General features: G+C 36.4%; 2 protein-coding genes across 6 annotated transcripts; both read right to left on the reverse strand.

Annotated features, from left to right (window-relative positions):
• Window positions 1-654: 654 nt before the first annotated feature.
• On the reverse strand, window positions 655-4061 carry LOC140793510 (small ribosomal subunit protein uS17). The gene is made up of 6 exons (XM_073145022.1): window positions 3930-4061; window positions 3223-3263; window positions 3030-3130; window positions 1304-1448; window positions 1140-1229; window positions 655-996 (listed from the first exon to the last, which is right to left on the reverse strand). The coding sequence occupies exons 1-6, from the start codon at window positions 3939-3941 to the stop codon at window positions 906-908; spliced, it is 480 nt and encodes a 159-aa protein (XP_073001123.1). The 5' UTR covers window positions 3942-4061; the 3' UTR covers window positions 655-905.
• Window positions 4062-5233: 1172 nt separating this feature from the next.
• On the reverse strand, window positions 5234-22955 carry LOC140793512 (ubiquitin-like domain-containing protein CIP73). 5 transcript variants are annotated; one of them, XM_073145025.1, is made up of 15 exons: window positions 22676-22955; window positions 22006-22154; window positions 19852-19969; window positions 18056-18163; window positions 11420-11544; window positions 11252-11320; window positions 11030-11167; window positions 10604-10876; window positions 9651-9815; window positions 9497-9568; window positions 9301-9427; window positions 8771-9235; window positions 6466-6815; window positions 6278-6358; window positions 5234-5681 (listed from the first exon to the last, which is right to left on the reverse strand). In XM_073145025.1, the coding sequence occupies exons 2-15, from the start codon at window positions 22132-22134 to the stop codon at window positions 5673-5675; spliced, it is 2229 nt and encodes a 742-aa protein (XP_073001126.1). In that variant the 5' UTR covers window positions 22135-22154; window positions 22676-22955; the 3' UTR covers window positions 5234-5672. The 5 variants fall into 5 exon arrangements, with proteins under 5 accessions (XP_073001126.1, XP_073001125.1, XP_073001127.1 ...); XM_073145024.1 differs by having other exon boundaries at window positions 22644-22779; XM_073145026.1 differs by having other exon boundaries at window positions 8771-9232; window positions 22639-22773.
• Between the last annotated feature and the right edge of the window lie 2875 nt (window positions 22956-25830).

A 25830-nucleotide genomic window follows, 5' to 3' on the forward strand; every position in this document is an offset into this window, starting at 1 on the left:
GGTAAGCCTCCATCAACTCGTGGAATAGGAATAAACTTATTCTAGAATAAACCGTTTTATTCTAGTGTAATAACTAAATATCTTACTTTATTATAGTTTATATTAATTCAACATTCTCTTTCATCTTCTTCTATATAACTTTCTATAAACCATTTATTAATAATTTAAGATTACTATTTTACCCTTTGAGATGACAATATATAATTACCAGTCATATAAGTTGTTGCTAGTATCATATCAACTATAATTATTATTCCTTATGCAAGCATTGAACTAAACATTAAAATAATTTATACTAATATTAAATCTCTTCTTCTAGTATAAAAAAATTAAAATAATTTATGTCTATTCCACTATTATTCCACAGGTAAAGACAGCTTAAGAGATGATCGCTGTGTACATAATAAAAATTGGAAATAGGATTGTAACAAATTGCACGTTCCTATCTAGTCGATGTTCCAGAAACAAACTATCGGATCATCAAAAAACATTTGATTTCTTCTCTCAAAAAAAAGGGTACTTGATCTAGAAGTTAATAAAAGAACAAATCTGCAAGTTCCTGCAAACTAGCATAGTTTTAACAAAAGATCACTTGTTGCTAGTGGCTAAACTCCAAACCATTGATGTGGCTAAACTAAGACATGCAACAATGAATTATGACATACAGCAAGCCGATGGTTGCTAGTGGATGTTCAATTCATGAAAAGATCCATCTCAAAAATACAATGATTCAAATATGACAAGGATGCTTCTCATTTTGGAAGTGCAACAAGACTACATGATGAGAACTTAAAATGAGTCCCCCTATATGTAAACAAGATGGCATGGTAGAAACTGACATCGCTGCTCAAAGCAACATAAGTCTTTTCATAAACTGCAAAACTTTCTAACATTATACGCAAAACTCAAGCAGCAGTAAAGGCCTTCTTCCCCCCGCCGGTTGACCCAGCAGGAATAACTTTCAGCACATTGAAGCGAACAGTCTTTGACAATGGCCTGGACAAGAATATAAACATATGAACTAAACATCAGTTTCACTTTACTTTCAGGTAAAATTGCTAGCAATCCTCTTTAGTATTATAGACCATAATGATAACATCACTAACTAATGATCTTCAAGGTGGTGAAATAATTGTTACCTGCACTGACCAATGATGACATGGTCACCTTCCTTCACACGGAAGCAGGGGGATATGTGTGCTGGGATGTTTGAGTGCCTCTTCTCATACCTGAAGCAATAAAGTTAATCAAACTCCTGGAAGAAGCAATAAAAAGCACCAAGTATCACAATAAATTTGCTTGCCTTTGGTACTTCTTCACATAGTGAAGGTAGTTCCGACGTACAATGATTGTTCTGTTCATCTTGGCACTATGGCATGTGCCTGCTAGGATACGACCCCTAATTGAAACATTGCCGGTGAAGGGGCATTTTTTGTCAATGTAAGTTCCTGCAGATAATTTAACATATTTGAGTACAAGCATGAAGAATACAATTAAATATGTCTACTAACTAGATGGTTTAGTCATCAATGGAGAATGCTATGCGTTTACTAGGAAAAACTGATATTAATGTCCATCATACATAATTCACCTAATCAGATGGTTATAATAGTCAATGGAGGATACCAAACGCATTTCTAAGAAGGAGCTAGTTTTGGTAAGGTGAAAAAGAAGTCATATGAACATAGGGCTGTCAAGATAAATGAATGGCTCAAGCTTGGATTGACTAGAGTTAAGCTGAGCCTGAGCTCAAGTCAGCTTGCTCAGGCATGACTTGATACTATCTATCTCTCTCTCTCTCTCTCTCTCTCTCTCTCTCTCTCTACATATATATAAATATATATATATATATATATATATATTGTATAATTTATAATTCTTAGATCTTTGTTCTAATGGCTAATTATCTATTCTAGCATTTATCCCTACCCAAACACTAAATCCCTTTTAACTAAAATCCCACAGCCACCACTCATATCCCAAATGCCAAATCCTAAATCTCTCACAACACAACTACCCTAAATCCCAGCTTCCTCAGCAACATCCAAACCTTCTTCCCCCCTCCAATCCTTCTCCTGCCTTTGTTATCTCCTCCTTTGACAGCATGGCCTTTGGCGGTGGCAGTTCGGCCATCAGCTACCCCCTCGCACCCGTGCTAGCAAAGTCCATGAGCAACTAGAGTCATCTTTGGCAGTCATTGTTGGAGAGGAGAAAGCTTTCCTCTCCAAGGTCATGATGATATGGGTTTGATGAGCAGCAAGAAGAAAAGCCATTATTATCTTGGGCTTCAACTCATTCACTTGTTTGCTCTAAGAGTACACTCTGTTGGGATGCATACTTGCCATAATGCTTTGTTTGGAAGTTTCTCTCTTAGCAGGAAGAGGTACCACTGCTGCCCCCAACAAATGTAGTTTGCTTAAAATTCTAATTCCATATATTTTGTTCATTACTAGCATGCTTCTTTGAGCTGATACTAGATGTCTGTGAGGACTAAGAATGGCATGAGAGCAAAACATCTTCCACTCAACTCTGTTTGCCATCCCAAGTTCCACTGGTACGATGTCTATGATGACTCCTAAGCCTCCTCACCACCCACGCAGTCGCGCTGGTCATCTTGCTCCACCACGGCGTGGTGCAACTAGCATTCTCGTCAGCGCCCTTGCACCTAATACAAAGATTGGTTCTCCTACTCCCTCTTTGACCTAATGGCCTGAAAATTGGCTCGTTCATAGCTTGGCATCGGCTTGAGCTCGGCTGCAGCTCAAGCTCGAAGTAGAAGCCAGCTCGCTCAGGCTCGATTCATTTACAGTTTTACACCCCTATATAAAATGGTTTCTCTACAATTGTTATGTATTGTCTCTGTATGATAGATCTTCTAACATTGGAGGTATTCAGCCACAACAGCATAGTAAATGAAATACGAGAATTACAAAGTCATATATGCTGAATGAAAAAGGTTAAGCATACTGGTCAGACCCTAATCTTCTGCAAAGTCACCAATATTATAAACAAATATATCAGAATCGCACCTTCAATAGCCTCCCTTGGGGTCTTAAACCCAAGTCCAACACTCTTCCAAAACCGGTTTCCGCCCTTACCAGGCCTCTTCCCTTTTCCAGATTTCTTCGAGCTGCAAGATTTCCAATTGTATTACAAAATGCTCCGACTATTATCCTTTCCTTTTCATATAAGTAAAATGCCAGAAGAGGCCCAATAACTTACCATAGAAACACCTTCGGCTGCTTCAAAAAAGCCTTCTCAGTCTGTAACGGATTGTAAAGTAAAAAAGGTAATTAGGATTACACAGACTATGAATATTGAATTGTTAAATCAAAAGTAAACAGATGTGGATTCCCCATGAAATATATGGACGAAGAGAAAAATGGATAAATAATTGATAAATGGTCTAGTAGGTGGAGAAAATGATAAGGCAACAAAATCAACTGCGTAAATTTCTCAAACATGTTTCCTTCTTCCTTGTGGAGATGGACCACTAAATAGAACTTGGTGTGAAACAAATTTTGCCGCATGAGATTATGAGCATCTGAACTAGTAAATTGCTTCATAACAGAGGAACTAAAAGATCACCTATAAAAGTTTGACTTAGAAAATTTTGCTTGTTCTTATGAATACATCCCAATATCCACATCCAAAAGCTAATACCTTTGGAATCTACCAATTCTTAGAATTTAGATGTCGCCTTTTACACCAAGAATCTACAACTATTCCGATCGTTCAGATCCACAATAACAACTCTAATCCTTAACCACGTCACCTAAGATCACACTACCTCCCACTACAAGGATCCGAAGGACCAAAAATTAAATCTTTCATCATTCGAGTGAATAAAAGTTTCGACTAAAGAAGAGAAAAAAGGAAACAGGGGAAGGGTTGAGAGATCGAATGACAACGAAGGCAAAGTATCGGACCTGCTCCGCCATGATGGAATCGGATGACGATTTCGGAGGAGCAGAGAAGGCGGCGGCGAACGGCTAATAAGAGAATAGAGAAGAGAGAAGAGAGCTCAAGCGCGCGAAGGAAAACCCTAATAACACAGCCATAAGTTAAGCGATGGATCAAGGCCGTCCGTGGAATTAACTATGCGGTTCGGATTACTTGTGATTATTACTGAGGACATTTCTCATCTCGCACCCTATACTTTTATTATTTTAACTTTCAACCCCTGTATTTGTCCTTTGATTTAGTTTAAAAAAAAGACGATTTTATGTAATTTGATGACAATAAATAGTAGTGAGATTAAGAAGAGTGAAAAGAGAATATTATTAAATTACTACTACTCTTGAGAAAAATAAAATATCATGCTATTACTAAGTCCAAGAACAACATTATTTCGTAGAATTATTGTTTTTGTTACTTCTATTTTAATTTTATTTTCAGATCACACATCGAAATAAATATTTTTTTTTTGGGTGATATTAATGGCCACCTCATAGAGCTGACAGGAAAATGCTAAATTTATTAACATTTTACTTAAGATGTAAACAGTAAACTCATTAATACTATTATGAGATTATAACATAATAAACCTCTCTAGTTTATCCAAGTAACCTAATTGCAACTTGTGAAATTCTGGTTATTGTCGAATGAACTTAGGGATAACCTTAATCACCTCATAGTTAAATCAATTGCATGCATATCATATAATAAATATCTGATAGGTTAAATGTTCAATGAGTATGATGGAAAATTTATATATAACACTCTGCTTTTTAACGTAATTATAGTTTACACTTTACATTTTCATTATTTATAAATTAATCCACATAATTTAGTAAATATGTGCAGGAAACACTCTGAGTTAAATTTAAGCTAACACTGTAAATAAAAATATTTTATTTTTAAAATAACTAAATTATTCTTATTTTTAAAATAACTAAAATATCCTTAGTATAACTTGATTAAAGGTATTTTGATAATCTTTTGGTATAGTTAATTTCACTCAAAGGTTTAGTCAAATTTAACTAACTGATATAACGACATACTTTCTCCACATATTCATTAAATCATAGAGATAAAACTCAATTTACAAATAGTAAAAATATAGGATGTAAATCATAATTTTGTTAAAGACAGAGTGTTATATACAAATATTCCTATTATATAATATGTAGTAGAATTCAAGCAAATGATTCCGGCCAATTTAGTGCCAAATGATTTCAAGGAAAACTATACACTGGCATTACCAAATAGAGCATGGCAAACAGAAGTACAGTGAAGCTAATGCAAATTTAAACTTACTGGTAAACAATAACAGTTCATTGGGCTGTGATGATTATTTTGGCAAACAGACCCTGCTTGATAGTTGATACATGCACAAATGCTGCCAAGAATGTTAATTTCCTGTGTGTACAAAATGGTGGTGGGGGCCACCTATTGATTGAATGACAATAGAAAAGTTATAGAAGAGCACTCAAGATGCAAAGAATATAAACAAACTAATGGCTAGTACCCTCCCTCCAATTTTTCCCAGAGGTCTTTCTATCAGCAAATATTATCTTTCTATCGGAACTCCTGTATCATCACGAACATGGATGTCGTTCCAGCCTCCAGGGTAAGACAACCTGATCGCGATCTCACAATAGAATCATGAAGAAGAAGCTTGATGAACACCCTCCTCCAATGCTGAATGGAGTGCATACCCCCAAATTATTTCACTCTTTCTGCAAAAGTGAAAGAAAGTAATTGTAAAATGTACATATAACTAATATTGTTGTAGAGTAAGCAATTATTGTGAAACAGGTGAGGGGGTATGGAAGAACAGAGAGATAGTAGTGTCTAGTTTACCAAGTAAAACAAGCTTGATTACTAATGTGCAGTCTTACCAGAGAAATCCATGTCTATCGGGTGACAATCTTTACCAAAAATAACAAAAGAGATGATTCCATTGACGATGAAACTGTCCATATACTTGGATGGAGCATGGATGAATTAAGAGTTGACACAATGATGGTATTGAGGTGGGTGAATCAAATTGAATGACTTCTAAATGATTATTCTTTTTATTAACCAAGTACCTTGTGAATGATTGTAAACCAGACAGTCTGAACCTATGTCTAGTTATGTGCCAATGTGATATGATGAGCATGCTCCGACAAATATAATACTAACTTAAATAAAGGACCATGTTCTCTATGGCCTAGCTATTTGCGTGGACATCTATTTGGTGCCTTTAATTAAATAGTCTTTCCTTTTCTTAGCATCAGAACAATGTCTACCATATAACATCTTAATGGCAGAGGATTTACTGGAAGCATACCTTCGGTCGCTTAGGATTTGGACTCTCACATGAATCACGAGGATGTCGAGAACTACTTTGTTCATTCAAGCTCTCCCTAGGCTGCATAAATTCATCATTAAAATCATATACCATGAAAATGACTTATGATGTTCAATGGCTTTCTGACATTTGGTAGAATAAGATCATAAATAGACAATCAATCTTACCTGTCCATTTGAAGAACTATGATTATGTGCTGAGCCATCTGGTACTACTGCTGTTCCTTGAGATATGAATGGCATAAGTTGACGAACCATATTGGAAAAGAGCACACCCTCTTCAGTGACTCCTACCACCTCAGGCATTTCAGCATTTCTGCTTGTGCCTAACTGTTCTGCAGCAGAACCTGTAGCAGACTCCTGACGGTTGCCGCCAACAGGAACTTGCTCACCAGAAAACACTGTTCTAAGAAACTGATCAACTCTATTGAGCAACTGAGAAACAGGACTTTGGTTAATTTGCTGCCCAACATTTTGAGTATCGCTCCCTCTATTACTACTAGGTGGCTCCTGTTGACCTGTAACAAATCCCATGAACATACTTTTAGCATGCCCAATGACCATATTCAGGAGCAAACAAGAAGCATTTAACAGTATATAATCATATAACATAATGGTAGACCACTTCAATACATTGATTATGAATTGCTAGGTAGTATGTTCCAGTATGACTAGTTAATAACCATTTTATTCATGCAGTAGTAGCTTACCAGCACTTTAGCAATCTGGCAAGACAAAATCTTACCAAAGTTTGATGCGCTCTATGATGTGATTTTAGTCTATTGACATTTTCTTGAAAGATGACTACTGGTCTTAAAATAAGAAAAATCCATCAATAGAGGCTTTTCAAATATTTGGGTAGAACTCAATGATACAATGAGAAAGATATAGGCTATAATTGCTGATAACAATGTCATCACATGGCTGTAAGATCGCAGTATAAGATGGTTAGTCAGTAGACCTAATAATTTCTCAAATTTGACCCCTCAATAGATCAATTAATTCCAAAGACAGCATTCTGTATATCTATCATCTTGAGTAGTCTTTCTCCTTCCAAATAAGCTTCAGTTCTTCCTTACGTGTTTCATCAAAGTCTTGCAGAATGATCTGATACTTGATTTTCTCATTCTCAAGTGCAGAAATTTCTTTCTACTACTTGGCTGAATATGTTGCAGAGTAAATCATCTGTTTCCTGCATTTACTTTGGCGAGAAGTTTAAATTCGTATTAAGGTCGATGACGGGTCACATACTCGCATAATTGCTCAATCTTTACAAGAAATCTACTCAACTTTGAGTTCAGCTATAATAGAAGTAGACAAAAACAGGTTTGCAACTTTGCATAATGAACGACCACTAGAAGGGCTCCTGGAATAGTTTATCCAACAGATAATCTATTCTTCGAGCACTGAACTTCAGTCATCTTTACCTCTTGTAATCAGTTAATAGTCACTCTTCTCACAACCCTCTATAAATATTCTTGTGTATAATGTATTAAGATCAAAACCCCTAAAGAACACTTTGAGGATACCAAATAATATATTTCACTTTATAACGAAAACTTCCACTTTTCCTATGACCCAGAGGTTTTGTAAAACAAAACTTACACGCATGGATCTAGTCACATAACAAGGAGAGCCAGTATTATATAGAAGAACATACAAGGCACATGCTGTTGCACAACGTTATGTCAGCATAGTAACATGTTGACTAGCAGTCACATTGTGGCGACAATAAAAACATCACTTACAAATAAGAAAGCAAAAATTGCATTTAGCATGAATAGAATTCATAAGTCTTTAAGAAACTACTATCTTATGCATGGTCTTCGGCTCTTTGCAACATAATAAATATTAGGGAAGTTTTGAAAAAAAAACTTTTTATGGTTCAAAACCCTACCTCGTTCTTTTTTGAAAAAGCTCATGCCTCTTATAAAAATATATCCAACTAACACCTTATTGTTACCACCATAGCGCTTTAATGTTACCATCACAAAAAATAAGTAATCATACTTCTCAAATTATCTACTGAAAGAGCAGTTCGAATACCCATTGACATTGGAATAGTTTTAAATTAAAAACATAAAAATTAGAAAGTAAGAATTGGAACAAAATTATATGACTCTGGGAGTAAACCATTACATGTGAGCTCATTGTGGGCATTGATGAGAGTAACTTATACATTAAAAGTATCGCGTTGATTAACATTGACTATTTCTTTCTAGATTCTTATATGTTAAGGTGAGATGAATTAAATTAACCCAAGGTGTTAAAAGGTAGGGGATTTTTCTAGAAAAAGCGACAAGGTAGGGTTCAAAGTTTCAAACCAAAACAAACCCATAAGATAGGTTTTCTTTTTCCAATTCCCTGAAGATTATAATGTATTCAAAGTTTCTTGCTTTAGTGTACAATCACCTGAAAATATTGTCAATTTAATAGGACCAGGAGATCTAACCAAAGGAAATCCAAAACTGACCTTGGCCACCTGATTGAGTTGCTGAAAAGGATCTTGAAATTACAGGCGCAGAATTTGCAAGTAAAATGTTGCCATTTCTTGTAATACCTCCACTGCTAGTTTCTAAATTTTGTGTTTGCATTGCAGGTTGAATGACATTGGGGTTACTCTGAGAGGGTTCATTTGATGAATGAGAAACTCTATCACTAGTATTCCCAAGAATAACATGCTGAACTCTGCCAATCAGAGGGTGAATTACACCGACTGCACTACCAGCTGTACCTGATTGGGAAATGTTGACTCCAGCAGGTACAGCAACCACTGTTCTTACTGGTACTACCCTTACTGCAGAATCACCATTAAGAGAAAATGCTTGATAGCCAGCATGTATACCAGAAGAATTTCTCGAATCTACTTGCTCTTGTGACTGCTGTGCACCAGCCTGTTGCCTCGGATTAGCAGTGACAACAGGTATTGACTGTCCTACTAACAATAATGATTTTATTAAGAATCTGAGAGACATTGAAGAAAACATGCAAGAGTGGCAGTACCTGAACGCATATGTACATCAATATTTCTATTACGAAATATAGAAGCAAGTGATTCACCATGGAGACCACGACCAGGGTATCCAGCTCCCAAGTGCCCACCAATATTTGATGGATAAAAAGGAACAGGCTGCAGAGAAAATGGTAAGAAAATAGAAGAAAATAGTAACCAATTTCAATAAATTTGAACTTGTACAACCTGAACCATCAGAGGGGTTGGCCCAGATGCAGATATGAAAACAGCTGGCCCAGCCATGATCGTGGCTTCCATCTGGACAGGAAAAGCATCTTATAGGTTGCAAAACAGCATTGTAGGTTCTGAAAGAAGAGAAATGGTCATCCACGAAACTTACTGGTGCTTCACCCATGCGTGCCATCATTGTAGTGCGACCAAGCTCAAGTAACAAGGAACCCAACTCTTGTAACAATGTTCCCGATCTAAAGACTCTATTTTGAAGATTCATCCGCATCATTGAATCATTCACATTTACATGATCCTCCAGCTGCCTTGCAAGTTGCTGCATGATGGAACGAGATGTCATCAACTATCACAGAAATCGGTCACATTTAGAATATCTGAAAAACAAAGAAATATAGACGATGCCTGCCTAAATTTATTATAAATAATTGTTATCTCTATTTTGAATATAAATTGGATATTCAAATAAAATATTTGTGAACAACAGTTAATTATCATTGTCATGCAAGACATTTTCCCATTTCCCAACAATATAAGGTCCGCTAGTTACTATGAGTCTGACAGAGTTACATCAGTAGCTATCAACTTGATATCAGCCCTCCAGAAACTAAATACTCCAACAATAATGTAGGATGATACTATGATTTATCAGTGTTTTAAAGAGTCCAGTCCATATTGTGGTCCAAAGTACTACACTGGTGACTCAGTTGTAGAATTTTGTCATAAATATAAGATATTAAAATTAGTCATGTGTAGATAAATATGACAGTCATTCTTCAAAGAGAAGCATGCATGTAGAAGTTTGAATATTAACTGAACCAAAATATCAGCTATCATGTCTTTCATACTGAAATTTCTATGTCTGTAAAACTACAACCACATGAAGGGTGAAAATATTTAAAAACAAGATTTAGAAACTTGATATCAGATCAGCCACCGGAGAAAACGATACTTATCGACTGTATCAGCCACTAGTATCGGATTAGAATATTTTCAATTACGTAATTCTAAATATTGTTGAAAAATACAGGAAAGTTACGAACTTAAAAATTAAAATATATATAGTAAGTTGAATGTGAACAAACACAAAACAGAGTAGGTACATACAAATAACCATCCTTCTGCCTGTTCCATGAGAAGTTGTCTGGTGGAGAGAATAACATCTGCTAAAGATGCTGGATTACCACTATGTCTGAAAGCTGAGTGAAACTGGTACTCATGATTCCTCGCTTCATTAGAATGAATTCTAGAAGCTTCTACACCATCATTCGGCCCCCTTCCTGAAGGAAATGTACCTATCACACTTGACCCAGCCCTCCTGAATTCATCCCTCATAAAGTCCAAATACTGATGTATGGTGGTCAGAGAATCAGGAATGACCTGCAGAAAAGTAAAATCCAGTAAGCATATATCAATCATGTACAAGGCATTTGTGTTGACATAATGGTTGAACACTAAACTTTTATGATGGTTAGTAGGCTAGATAACAGCCTTAAAGAGAGGTATACATTTGGATGAGAGGCAATAACTTACAGTTGGTTGCTGAGACCCTAGAGGAGATTGAAATTGAAAAGGACCCTGTTGTGAGTCAAGCTCAACCCTCAAAGAAGCTGGATTTGGATGAGGCTGGCTAGAACCCGAGAGACCAGTATCACCAGAAGCATGTGCAACCTGCTAAGCAAATAATTGGAGGTTATATTGTTGGAAGTTTATAACTTGTGCTATATTAGATGACTTATCCATATAGTAGATCACCATTGGATCAGTCGCAGTGCTCTGGAATCCAGTATTTATACCAATAGAACTTAGGAGACCAGAAATAACCTGCTTAGAGAAATCAGTAGAGCATATGAGAGTACAAATTTGAATTTAACTAAGCACTGAAGTTCTATAATTCGATATCATTCTATGTTAACCTCTCACCCGATTGAGGTGTGAAGTATGATCGCCCCCTTGATCCCCTTGATCTATATTGACAGCCTCAAACACAATACTGTGAGTCAATGGATCACCATGAGGACCAGCATTACTTGAAGAAGTATTTGTGGCTGTGATACATAGGGGAGTGAGATAGCATGTGCAACTTCAAGGTGATCAAGTTAAGGAAAATTGACATCTCTAAAAGAAACTAATACAAGAAAATATAAAACCATGAGGTGCAGAGTAATATAGTGGCAAACTATTCAGTAAATGATACATAGTGCAGAGTAATATAGTGGGCAAATATAGTGGGCAACTGGGGACATCAAACTCCCCCGAGTTACCAAGTCTTAGTACACCATTCCTCGCAAGAAAAATGATTTATTTAAGAATCAAACACTTGCAAAATGTGGAAACCCTAGCATAAAGATCATCCCTTTCCCTAAGTTCGAGGGTAGCGAGCAGCTAATTCATGAACCCTAATCCATTATTGAGTTTCCGAACATTGGTCTAAACTATATTTGGCATAAAGAACATAATATAATCATAACTACATAGCAATAGTGCTCGATTATTTTTGGTTTAAAGTATTGTCGATCCCAACTAATCTTATCCCACACGCTTAGAAAAAAATTTCAAGAGCAAAATAACATTCTAGGGATATTCTTCTCATCTTATAGCTCCTTTTGGAAAGAGGCCTAAAGATATTTAGAAGGATTTTTAAATCCATCAGTGACATTAAAGATTATTTTATTACAGAGGATATTAATAATGAGAAGGGAGGGAATGGCCTTCCCTTGGAACATGGCCCTCCCTCCCTATCTCTGACTTGCATTGGAGGATCACCTTTTCAACACAATAATTTGGAATGGATTATCCTATTCCCTACAAATTTTCTTACAAAAATCAGCTCCTAATTCTTTTTTAATTTCTTTTTAATTTCCCATTCCATTATATACCACTTTTACACATTCTTTTGCTTCTCCATTCTTCTCTCACTTGTCCATCTATCCATCTTTTGAAATTTATTCCAATATAAAAAGGACCAATAACATTTACAACTTGTTGTAACCCAAACTAGAAAAGCCTATAATTATCAAACAGCATTTCAAGGAATTTGCTACTCGGTAAACCAGTTTACAAAAATTATGTTGTCGTAAGAAGGATCACATAATGCCGGAATTGGGAGTATATCTTCATACCATTCCTAGAAGATTGGAGCTTTATGTACTCTGTGAAGCTACTCGTGGAGGAAAAAGGAAAAGATGCATGGACATTTGGAGGTCAAATATATTTTTCCGGAGGTCAAATGTTCAAGCACATCTGCAAGCAGTTTTTCTATTGTTTATCTTTTATGTAAGGCAGCTTAGTATTCACTTAGGCCAATTATGGGATCCACAATAGAATACAGGAACAACTTCCTGAAAATGAACTGCTAAACTGCTAATATGACTGGACATATATATATATATATATATATATATATATATTCATAATGGTATAAACATGGCATAACCTGGTTCAGAAGATATAGCTTTCAGAAAATATGAAATCAAGTCTTCAGAATTTGGATTAACAAATAGAGCTATAAAATATCAAAATGGTAAAATCAAAGTTCTTCAACAGAACAGGTGGAGGAAAGAAAATACAAGGTATGTAAAAGAACAACAATTGATGAAAATATCCTTGTATATGACTGGTGTTGGTAGTTGAATTGATGTATGGATTTTGTTTGAATTGAATTTATGGTTAAAGGCTTAGAATTGTTATTTTTGTGTTGTATAAGTTTGAGTTGAAAAGATACTATTTGTTTGTATAATGGACCATTTATGTAGAGTAAATCATTAAATATTGATTTTTATATGGGTATATATTATTTGTGTCGTGTTATTGTGTTGTGCTAAATAGGTTAGCCTGTCGTGTTATTAGTATTGTATGAAACATGTTAATGTGTTATGTTAAATAGGTTATCTTGTCGTGTTAACACTACTCGTTTCTTAAATAGGTTACATGGGTTGTGTCGTGTTACCTGTTTAATCAAATGAGTTATGTTCGTGTCTACCAAATACAACTTGTTTAATAATCGGGTCGTGTTCTTGTCGAGATGAATCTGACCGGACTCGAACCCACTTAACACTACTCGATTGCCACCCCTGTGCAAAACACCAAAATTTCTCAAACTAAGTTTATCTATAGTACATTCCAATGATATCAAAGTGTGCAAGGGTATTCCAATAAACACCGAAGAGACGAGATTAGGGTTTTCCTTGTGCATATCTCCTTATTGACTCGATTAGCCTACTAGGGTTTTCAAAGGGGCGTTTGAATACACCAACCTTACTTCTATGATAATTTTCTTCTATGCTTTCCATTCTCTCATGTTGATACGATTGTATCTCGAGCTTCTCTTCCATGTGCTTGGCTTAGAGTAAAACTCATGTTGTATCCTTTTGTTGTTTCTTGGTTATCCTGTGGGCCTCACATAATCTCATGTTTGGTATGAAATTTATAGACGAGATCAAGAGTTTGGACCAAATATCATATCCCCCAAAAAGGGGATATAGCATCTCACGTTAGAGGATGAGATGGTATATCTCGAGTAGAGGGATAAGAGCTTTATTCCTATATTATCCTTATATAAGAAATAATAAATTTAGATATATAAATAACACCCTAACAATCTTAATTACTCAAATCTTATTTTTATAATTTTTATTATTTTTAGTATTTTATATTTTGTATTTATTTAAAGTATTACCATATTAGATAACTTTACATTTTTATTTTTTTTATTAAACATTTTTATATTAACTTATTCTATTATTTGTATTACTTTTAGTTTTAAATGATTAATTTTGATAATTAACATAATATAATTTAATGATATTTAATGATATAATTTAAGATTGAGATAATTAATAATAATTAAAAATAGTAAGGCATTACTAATTTTCTTTATTGAGGATAATAATATAATTTTGTTTAGTTATCCCATATATAGTATTGTATAAACCAAATAATAGATTAAAATTATAATATGGGATTAGTAATCTTAAGAGACATTATCTGATACGATTCAGACTTCACCGATGTCGTCTCAAGCATGGATTCACTTTAGGAGTGTCTTTGTTTCTTGTTTTAATGTTTAATTTTTAAGAAAATAAGTTTTCTGTAAGTCGTGTTCGAACGCGGGTGGAGTGAGTTCAAACGCGGTTGTGAATGCAGTTGTGAACTGGTTGTGAGAGTGTGCATTGTGCATTCAAACGCATCGTGAACGCCTGCATCGCATTCACAAATCTAGAGAAGGGAAACAGGCGCGTTCGAACGCCTGTATCGCGTTCGCAAATCCAGAGAAGAGCGAACTCGGTGCGTTCGAACGCGATCAGGCGCGTTCGAATGCGGTCGGCGAAATTGTATTGTTTAGGGTTAATTTTGAGTTGTTGGTTAGCCTCTAAAAGGATGTGGATGGCAACCATAGGTCATTATTGATTATTGAAGAATTGAGTTTTGCCTTGCCTCCTTCGTCTTCTTCGCTCTCGTTCTCTCGATCCCCGGCGACGCCGCTTCTAACCTCCCTCGACCGGCCAATCACCCTAGTCCCTTAGGGGTGGCCCTCTCCTCCCCCTTCTTTCAATCTATCCAACACTTGCCCTAACCCTTTCATCAACCATAACCCTTCCACCACCACTTTTCACCGATGCCACCCCATTAACACCGGTCCACCCCCAACCACCATCATCTAGGATCTCGTGCCTCCATCCACGGATCCTGATTAGACTCCCTGACATTCGTTCACTAATCGGACGATATCTCGAGATCCCTACACCTGATTGGCTTGAAACTAGATTCGTTGGAAAGATTTTTTCTGGAGCTACAACCTATCCAAATTTCACGTCGATCCGACGACGGCATCTTTCGGGATCTTATTTCAAAATTCCATGCTAGATCCAGTCCAGATCAGAGAATTTGAAGAGATCGAACCTTAGCCTAAGGAGAGATCGTATCAAGCTAGTATCAGAGCCACCGTTCCTCGGACAAGCGCTTCCTATGACGACCACCAGAGCCATGGCTGCACAGCGAGAAGATGAAGAAGAGATTCTCCCAATAGAGGAGGGGGAAACGGTTGTGGGGACTTCCACCCGCGGAACCACCCGAGCTAATCGGAATACGGAAGAACCTAGTGTTCAAGTCGTATTGGGGTCTCTATCCGAACAAATGGCCATCAACAACTAGATGATGATGGAGATGATGCGGGAATTACGGGCGACAAGGGAAGCCATGGCTAACGGGAATGCACTATCAACCCTATGACGCGAGTCCACACCCCTGAACCCACCGCCACCGGTTCAGCCTTTGCAACCACAAGAGCTGCTGCTGCCACCACTCAATGGGCAGAGGCAAGCAAGGATGGTTACACCAGGCCCAGTTGCAGGTAAACCCATCCGACGAGCGAACCACTATGGAGACCACCTTGGAGATCAAGATCCGTGGGCGGGTCAATATGATCCGGAACCACGGTGAGTTAATCAAAATTGAAGGAGGGATCATCAACACTTCATGGTGCATCCTCCTCTCGTTAGACAAGGACTTGGACATGATCTGGAACGAGACAACGACATCCGTGGACAAATCGTGCGTCTCGAATCCCCCAAGTTCAAGGGTGGTAATCCAATCAATTGGTTGTATAAGACGGAGCAATTCTTCGCATACCAAGGTACAGCGAAAGAATACAAGGTGACGCTTGCGAGCTTCCACCTTGAGGATGCGGCGCTTCATTGGTTTCGAGCAGTCAATGCCAATGAGGCTATCGATACTTGGGCTGAATTTTGTGCTGATATCACACGACAATTTGGAGCATCGGGGTATGAAGACTTTGATGCTCTCCTCTCAAAGACGGTGCAAAAGACGACGGTTGGGGCATACCAAGAAGAATTCGAGATGATAAGTAGCCGATGTCATCCACCATGGACGGATCATCAACTTCGCAGCAACCTTCATCTCCGGTTGCGGGGAGACATACAAGCCAATATGAAGGCTTTAAGGCCTAGAACTTTAAAGGAGGCCTTCGAAGATGCGGTGCTTATGGAAGACAAACACATGGCCATGAAGTTACACCTAAAACAGAGTTTGACGAGCCAAGGAAGCTGCAATCAAGCTCAACCAACCATAGCGGCAGGAAATATCACCGGAGTACCAAGAATTGCTGCTGCATTGGTACCTCCTCGAGCACCCTTGAAGCCATCTCAAGATGTGAAGTACGCACCTAGAGATCCGGGACGAGCACTCACACCTGCTCAAGTGGAGGAATGAAGAGCCAAAGGCCTATGCTTCCGTTGTGATGAGAAGTTTGTACTCGGGCATCGCTGCGCTAAACCGATGGGATCGGTGATGCTAATCGACGGATTGGAGAAGGCTGCAGATGAGTTTGCAGCCGAAAATGAAGGTGTGGCTAGACATCAAGAAGAGGAAGCTGAGGAGCAACCTGTAGAGGACATGATAGCCGAAATCTCCCTCCACGCCTATTCGGGGATAGCTGCGCCAAAGACCTTGCGGGTGAACGGTGTAGTCAAGAAAACCATAGTGAGAATCTTGATTGACACCGGGTCCACCCACAACTTCATTGATAAGAGGCTCCTTAGGAAGATTGGGCTTGAGTCGGAACCCACGGAAGGGTTCGACGTGACTATTGGAAATGACACCATATTGCGAGCGGATTTTATTTGTGGAGGTGTGGAATTGAAGGTGCAAGGCTAAACTTTCACATTGGACCTTTATCCGTTGGCCTTGCGAGGTGCCGACATTATTTTGGGGACTCAATGGCTTCGAAGCTTGGGGCCTGTGACATTTGATTTTACAAACCTCACATTGACATTTTGGTTCGTCACAGCTTCTCAATCATGTACAACAGAAACAATTCAAAAGCAGATCGTCCAGATTCTGAACCCGCAGCAACACAAGGATGTGCCGAGAGATGGGGATGTGTCGGCGCAAGCTAAGTTCATCTTCAATTTCCTCCAAAAGAAAAGTTTCCTCCTGCTATTGGACGACCTTTAGGGGTGACTTGATCTGCAGGATGTTGGAATCCCAATTCCGCTCGGGATGGTCGGCAGATGCAAGCGCAAGGTGGTGTTGACCACGCGATCAATAAATGTTTGTGGCAAGATGGAAGTGAGAAAGAAAATCAAAGTGAAGTGCCTGAACGATGATGACGCATGGCGCCTCTTCCTGGAGAAGGTTGGCGAGGAAACCATGAGCTCTCATTTTCTCCTACCACGCCTTGCGAAAGATGTTATCAAGGAGTTGGAGGGCTTGCCACTGGCTCTTATCACAACCGGTCAGGCCATGTACGACAAGAAGGATCCAAGAGAATGGGAGTATGCCATTCATCTACTTAAGAAGTCGTGACTCGATGAAGTCGAAGATCAAGAAGGGAGTACTTTTTATAGATTAAAGTTCAGTTATGATAGCTTGAATTCTAACACCTTGAGAGAGTGTTTCTTGTCTTGCTCCATGTGGCCCGAGGATTATCGGATGAGGAAGAATGACCTTGTTGAATATTGGTATATATATATATATATCCAGTCATATATATCTATATGAAATGGAGAGTGTATACATTGTTTTTTAAAGAAAGCAAACCTGGATGGCTAGGTGCACTGTCAAATCCTCGATAACCTGTTGAAGGCAATGATGAAGACTGATTTGGTTGTCTAGCGACAAGATGCAATGTGTGACCATCTTCCACATCTAAACAATTTGTATCAAGGAACACACTTTCAAGCTAGTTATAATTAGTTAACCATATTTATGAAGAAATAAGGCAAACATAGATCTAGTAGTAGAGAAAACTGCCTAAGGATAAAACTTGATTATTCACATGCTATTTAAAGAAAAAGAAATAGTAAAAGTGAGATAGTACAAGCAATGTATAAGTGGCAGGCCCTAGCTATTTACATGGTCAGAGATACTGTAGCCTTCCAGCATAAATGAAGCTTAGAATTCCTAAGCATGCTTTTGCAGCAAGAGTCACTAGTTATCCGTACGGTGGTAATACAAGACAAAACAAATCTACACTACCAAGTGTAGAAAAAAAGATGACATTTGGAATATAATGAGAAGATAAAGATTAAAGAGGTTTCATTTAGTGATTTAAAAGCAAAAGGAGAAATCACAATGTTAGAAAAGTTCACTCACTAAGCAAGTGCATGAGAAAGACTTCTCTAAATGCTACTTTTGTTGTCCAAAGCTGTACTCTGGGTACACATCATGGAGCCCAATATGTCCCTAAAAGTTAAAGGAAGATATATAGCTTCAAAAATTTATGTTTCTGTTACACAACAATATTGAAACAACTGAGGAGGGTTAGTTTGTATTGGATAGCCATCTAACAGGTCTAATTAGGTCCAAAGCACAAGAAGTACAGTTTAAATTAGGCATGAGCATAGAATGTTTCAGTGCATGAGGCACCCGTATGTGGGGTTTGGGAAGGAAAGATAAATGGATTCTCACCCTATTTCTAAGGAGGTTATTTCCAATACTTGACTCCCTAACCTCTTGAATATAAGGGGAAGCTTTACTGTCACATCAAATGGCATTCTCCACAGACCCCACACAGGCATGATCATTTTCCATGTACAGATAAATATTCATTAAAAAAAGTACAGATAGATAAATACATCTATGCTTACAGCTATGGTCTGCTAGTGAAACTTATGGTAAGATGCTTTAGAATATTAGAAGGAAAATGAAGGGTCCATGTTAGCAATAGCATGAAGACATTCTTGAATTCCATATTGAGTCAACATCTAGAGGGCCATTTTGGGGTTCGCATAATTTTCCCCTATATCTCAAAATTTTCGGATAACTTGATAAAAAGTGAGTTGCATCTAACATTATCACAGATGTACATAATTAAGGAACACAAGACAATCAATAATAAAGATATAAACATTCAATTCATGGTCTGTTGGTCACAAAATTTATTGCTGTAATATAACAAAACAGAGTAAGTCATTTACTAAAACTAAAGCTTCTGTACAGCTAAACTAGATCATTTTAATTTTATGAAAACTCAAAATTAATACATTGAAAGGAGCAATCGTTGTCTTTCATACTCGTATGAACCACAATAAAAAAGAAAGGTCACTACCTCTTAGATTAACATAATTCAGTCCTGAAAGAGGCAGTACATCTAATTAAGGTGAAACTATGACATTTCAAAAGAACTTGCATATTTGACAATAGAATAAGTATAAGATTAACATATAATCAACATTCTTAGTGATATGCTTTCAAGAAAAGAAACAGAAGTATCTAATCCATCGCAAAAGCATAAGTGATTATAAATGATACAAATATACATGAAGCATATTGTAACTTAACTTGATAAAAAAAATATAAGTATTGTAAACAACTAAACAAGTGCAAATGGATACGGTATGCAGAAAGTAGTTCATCATCTTTCAAAACCTTTCCACGAGAGATTAGGCGTTGTTGTTCTGATACTACCCCAGTGACACTAGCAATTTGTTCTTTCAGCAGTGGAACTGGAACCTGCAAGGATATCAAATGACAGAAAAGTGATATAGACATGATCTAACATAAAGAAGATAACAGGAACATGCCAAAACAACCTCAATCTGATAATCTGATAAGATATCAAATGACAAGGAACACATTCATGCCCTTGTGTGCTGACATAGCTGCATAGGTGCAAGATAATGCTATGCCTCACTTCATGCAACTGTACAAGCTCCATAAAAGGAAAAGGACAGTCTACTCACCAAATAGGCAGAGATATATTTTTAGACGCCCATACTAATAAGCAATGTAAGCATATCTTAAAAGATGTAAAATCCCAAAAAATGTCTTGCCAAGGAACAAGAGAACATAAATTTTGTACAAACTGTTTTAGAACGAAAAAAGGTACACGAAACTTCCACTCAATTATTCAAATGAAAAAAAAATTATTCGAAAATAAATGTTGGGCCTAAATGAAGTAATGTATCACAAATGGGAGGGAAAAATCTGTAGACGCACGATGAATGAGAATGATGTGTTTACAAGAGCATAATCCTCAAGCCATACTACCTAACCTCAAGACTCACCTGACTGTATATCACTACATTTAAAAGGCAGTATATGTAATAACCATCATCAATAGCAGCCGCCAAAATTATGCATATGTAGGCTTCATCTTTCGCTTGATTAATAGGTACAAAGAACATCTTTAATTCAATTCACGCATACTAATTTAATCTATTTTCCACCAATTTTCTGTTTTCCTGAGTCCTGAAAATAAGCTTAAGTGTTAAGTTTTATGCATCTTCATACTTGGGCTTACACCTCACCAATGTGCACAGCTAGAAATATATCTAAGTCTGAGCCAGTCCAATAGCTTCTTGGATTCCATAGTCCAAAGATTTCAGAAGAGAAAAAAAAATGTGAGGCACCTAGATGAGGCAGCAAACAGAATAAGCAAATTAATCCAAATGGAACATACATGTGACTTCGGCATTCCAAGGGATGAGAAAAACAAAAGAAAAAGTAGATTTTACTTACCACAACTTGCCGAATATTAGGTATCAATACCATTGCAGTACCAAGTACCAGGGGACAAATAATAAATGTTTAGCATATAGATTAGCACCTATCAAGCATGGACACGGATATGGTAGGGAGATGGGTTCGGATATGCCGATATGGTAAATGTTGAAAAATAAGGATATGATACACTTAAAATATATAGCTCATATTTGAATATATTTATGTTTACACATATATATTAGTGAACATGTGTACTTACATTTTCTTAATTGAGGAATTATATATTATTGTTACATGTGATAGTTTATATAAGGAAACTTCCAATTTATCCATAAAAAGAACTACCGTTCGTAATAAAGGTCTAGCATATTACGTAGTATATTGCTAACTAAGGTGTAAGATAAATAAGCGAACTCAATCTATAAATAAAAAGAATTGACTATTTTCCCGATAAAGATTGTCAAATTAACAAGCGAAATCAACCTTTTTACAAAGAGAAACCTTCTAGATCTAATAAGAAATGAAAGGTAATCATCTCCTTTGATTTGACTCGTATTGGCAGGAATCTTAAATGTATCTAAGTATTTGAGAACTATCCACAATATTAATTTTTATTTTCAAAAATCGGATACTCTAAGAAAGTATCCAACATAGATCTGGAAGTAATCGATGAGTATCGTATCCGATATGGATATGACAAGAGTTTGGAAATATCCGTGTTTCCTAGAATAGCACAAGATAAATAGGAACAACCCATTGGCGATGGAATCAAATCATTAATGCATGCAAGGGAAGTAAATAACAAGTTAAATAAGGTGTGCCAAGAAGGACGTGCTAAGACTACCTGAAAACTGAAACTGAAGGGAAATAAATTAATATGAGAGGCTCAACCAAATTATTATGATGTAAATAATCCAGACAAAATCAATGATTTAAATGCACTCTGATGACAAGAAGCAAAATCCCAACTGATGAAATATGATCAAAAGAAGTTAATCACTATATGAACTGAATAAATAATTAAACAAGCACGAAATACCTACACGCTTATTAACACGCAAAGTGTATGTCTGTGAATCCAGAGTTTTAATTTTTATCTCGATAGTAGTCTCGGGATCTTTAGCCACATCACCCTGTGAGGTACTCACTTCAGCAGCACCATTGCTCCCCATCTGCCTAAACTCAAAAGCACCTACATTATGTATAAAAATTTCATTTATTATTCAAAGATGGTCAAAGGCAATAATTTGATAAACTATTAAAATCAATAATATCAAACAATAGTCCAATATCTGCCCTATGGCCAATACTATATGGCAATACTGCTCAATTAACTTTACTTTTTTATCCACAGGAAGCTATCGACCGATTTCTTCAAATAGTCAAAACTTATATCATGTTCACATTGCACTGAACAGGACAACATTTCTTTAACCCTCAATTGGCCCCGCAGTTACTCGGAATTCCAATATTCCCCAACAACTCTAATCTCTAGCAGATTCTCGATGGCCTATCGAGTTGATCACAATTCAAAAACTCAACTTTATCTAAAGAAACACTGAGAAAAAGCAGTATTCACGAATAAATTTCAAATATTCTCCAACAATCATCAAACTTCTAATAGCTCACGGATTATCCACGGCCTATCGACTTGCCCACAGTTCAAAAAACTCAACTTTACCCAAGAAGAACACCGGAGAAAGCAACCCGTACAAAGAAAGACAAAATCTTTGAAGCACCCAGTTCCCAAAAGATCAAAAGAGGCGGCCAATGGGTTCAACTCCACTTGAAGAAGATGGATCCAATTTTGAGACCACGAAAATGAATCCAATCTGATGGAGATCTCTATGACTCTATTTCCTGGAACCGCGACAGCTCCGAGACGAACCTTCGCAGGGAGAACGAGAGAGAGAGAGAGAGAGAGAGAGAGAGAGAGAGAGAGAGAGAGAGAGAGAGAGAGACAGGGGAAAGAATTTAGGATATCGATTGCTCTTCTCCCTGTTATGTAAGTGGTATCTATTTTATATAATTAGTGGGAGGAGTAAATCTAATAATATATATATATGGAAAATTGGGGCCGCCGCTTACTTGGCCTTCAAATTTTCACTAAATAAATTTATGATTAATTCTTGTGCTAGATACATTCTACGCTCTCCGTATTTGGACCAAAATAACTTTACTTCCTAAACTTTATTTTATATCCCTTTACTTTTTTTGCATTTTTAACTAGTATTAATTGTTAAAATTTTGTATTCAAAGTTTATGATGCTAATGTCTTTGTAATATAAAAATCATTACTAGCCTGAAATTTTATTTTATATCGCTGAGCTACTGGTAATTTCTATTTTGCACTAATTATTAGTTTTTTTGGCTCGGGCTCAACTCGACTGAAGCTTCACTCAACTCAGCTCAAATATAATATTTATTAATATATATATATAACTATTAAATATTTGATTTAATGTTTGCTATTCTATTTAACCCTAAGGCTAAAAATATTCCCCTTTATAAACCCAACCATCTCTTTTTCCATAAATTAGGCTACAGTTGAACTGAGCCAAGCCTATAGCCCAAACTAGGTTCGAAATTAATTTTTAGGTGAGCTTGAGCTAGAGCTGGCTTACTTAAACTCGGCTCATTTATACTCCTACTTGAGCTCACTTTACGTTTTACTTGCATGTCCGACTTTTTCTATTTTTATTCCAACTTTACTTTTATTAAGCGGTGAAGAGAGAGAGAGATGTATAATATGCATTTAATATAGTCCGACTTTTTTAGTAAATTATATTATTATGTCACTTTTTGTTTTGGAAAGACGCCAATATTAATAAATATTTGCTCTCTCTCTCGTATATATTTATTGTAATATGTAAATGATTATGAATTAAAGTTTTGCGAACTAGTACGATGTTAGGCTTGCCTCATTTACACTCCTACTTGAGCTCACTTTACGTTTTACTTGCATGTCCAACTTTTTCTATTTTTCTTCCCGCTTTACTCGTATTAAGTGGTGAAGAGAGAGATGTATAATATGCATTTAATACAGTCGGACTATTTTAGTAAATTATATTATTTTGTCACTTTTTGTTTTGGGAAGACGCTAATATTAATAAATATTTGCTCTCTCATATATATTTATTGCCCAAACGACAAGAGCTTCTCGAAGCCTACATCACCCCTCCTAAGTTGCAAGACTTAGGCACCAACTCTACACTGGTTAGTTTCTGTAATCATTTTTGGTTGAATGCCATTTTGGGGTTTTAGGGTTTAAAGACAACTCAATGCATTTTGGGGTTTTAGGGTTTAAAGATGATTAAAATAATGAGAAGTTAATGTTTCATCTTCTGGAGTTAAATTTTAGTTTGTTAAAATTCTTATAGATTTGTTTGACTACAATGAGCTCAAGCATGGGATCATCAACTAGGCCCAATTGGAATGATATGGATTATATGTTCAATTGCCCTTGTGGCAGGGGAAATTGCAATGTAAGAACATCTATGACGCAAAAGAATAAAAATATAAAGTTCTATTGCTACCCGGGAAGAAAGGTATCATCAATTTGCAAAACCCTGCTTGTTACATTTCATTGATATAAATATGATAGAATAATAATGTCAATTTTACTTGAATTTGCAGGATGACAAGTGTGACTTTTTTGCATGGTGTGATGATATCAATTTTCTTCCCATAAATCTCAAATACCAACCGTACATAGTTGAACTTAAATTGGAGTTAAAGGAAAAGAAGATTGGAAAGATCTATAAGACTCTTAGGTTGGAAATTATTGTGATGTTATTTTTTGTATCACTCTATTTGAAGTGATTCAAAAATGATATATTTATAATATTTTAAAATTGTCTTAATATTTTATCATTTTGTTGTAGTTCAGTTGGAAACTTGTGAGTTATGTTATCTAAAGTTCAATTAAGAATTTATGGAATCAAACTTGCTATGTTGTTTGAAGTTCAACTGTATACTTCTAAAGTTCATTTTCACTAGAAAATGAGTCAGAGTGTGTCCCAAATATTGACAAAATTGATATGAGGACACTCAGACAAGAGGGAAGCCTTCAAAGGTTTTGAGTGACTATCTATCTGTTCAGAATAAGAAGCTTCTGTCTCTCTTTCACTTGAATCAGATGATTGTCCTGCAGAAAATTTTGAATCCTCAACTCTCTCAGGCAAGCTCATCATTACCTAGGAAAATATGCAAATGTGCCAACTCTTACATCACTAACAAGGTTTAAAACCAACTCTTACAATCATTCACAGGAAAAGATGCCCAAAATGTTAAGAAGTTTGATTCCATAAATTATCAACTCTAAACCATAATAGATGAGCATAATATCATCGAAACTTACATCCCAAACACCATAATAGCCTTGATTTACTCATCCCATACATGAGAACACATCTAAAATAGAATAACATACTTAAAACTTGAAAAATAATCTGATAGCACATCATAATTTAACACAAATTCATCATAACTATGAAGAATATCATAATACATCACATAGGTGATAATAGAAAATACATCACAATAGGTGATAATAAGAAATACATCACAGTAGGCCATAATAAAATTGACCAAAAATGGCTCTATAAGCGATATTAGATTCCAATGTACAAAAAATGGCTTTGTAGGCCATGACAAAATAGACAAAAAAAAAATGGCTCCATCAGAAGCATTCATGCTTGAAACCTGTAAATGATAACCATCAAAGCATCCATACTTGAAACCTACAAATGATAAAAACATATGCTATTAAGCAGGTTAGAGATTTCAATATATATATAAAATATAATATATGCTAAAATTACCTACTGTGTACTGCTTGCAAATTGGTGCATAGATCTAGTAATACA

The sequence above is a fragment of the Typha latifolia genome, chromosome 8, assembly GCF_019914945.1.
Source record: "Typha latifolia isolate L0001 chromosome 8, TyphaL0001v2, whole genome shotgun sequence".
NCBI classification, from domain to species: Eukaryota; Viridiplantae; Streptophyta; class Magnoliopsida; order Poales; family Typhaceae; genus Typha; species Typha latifolia.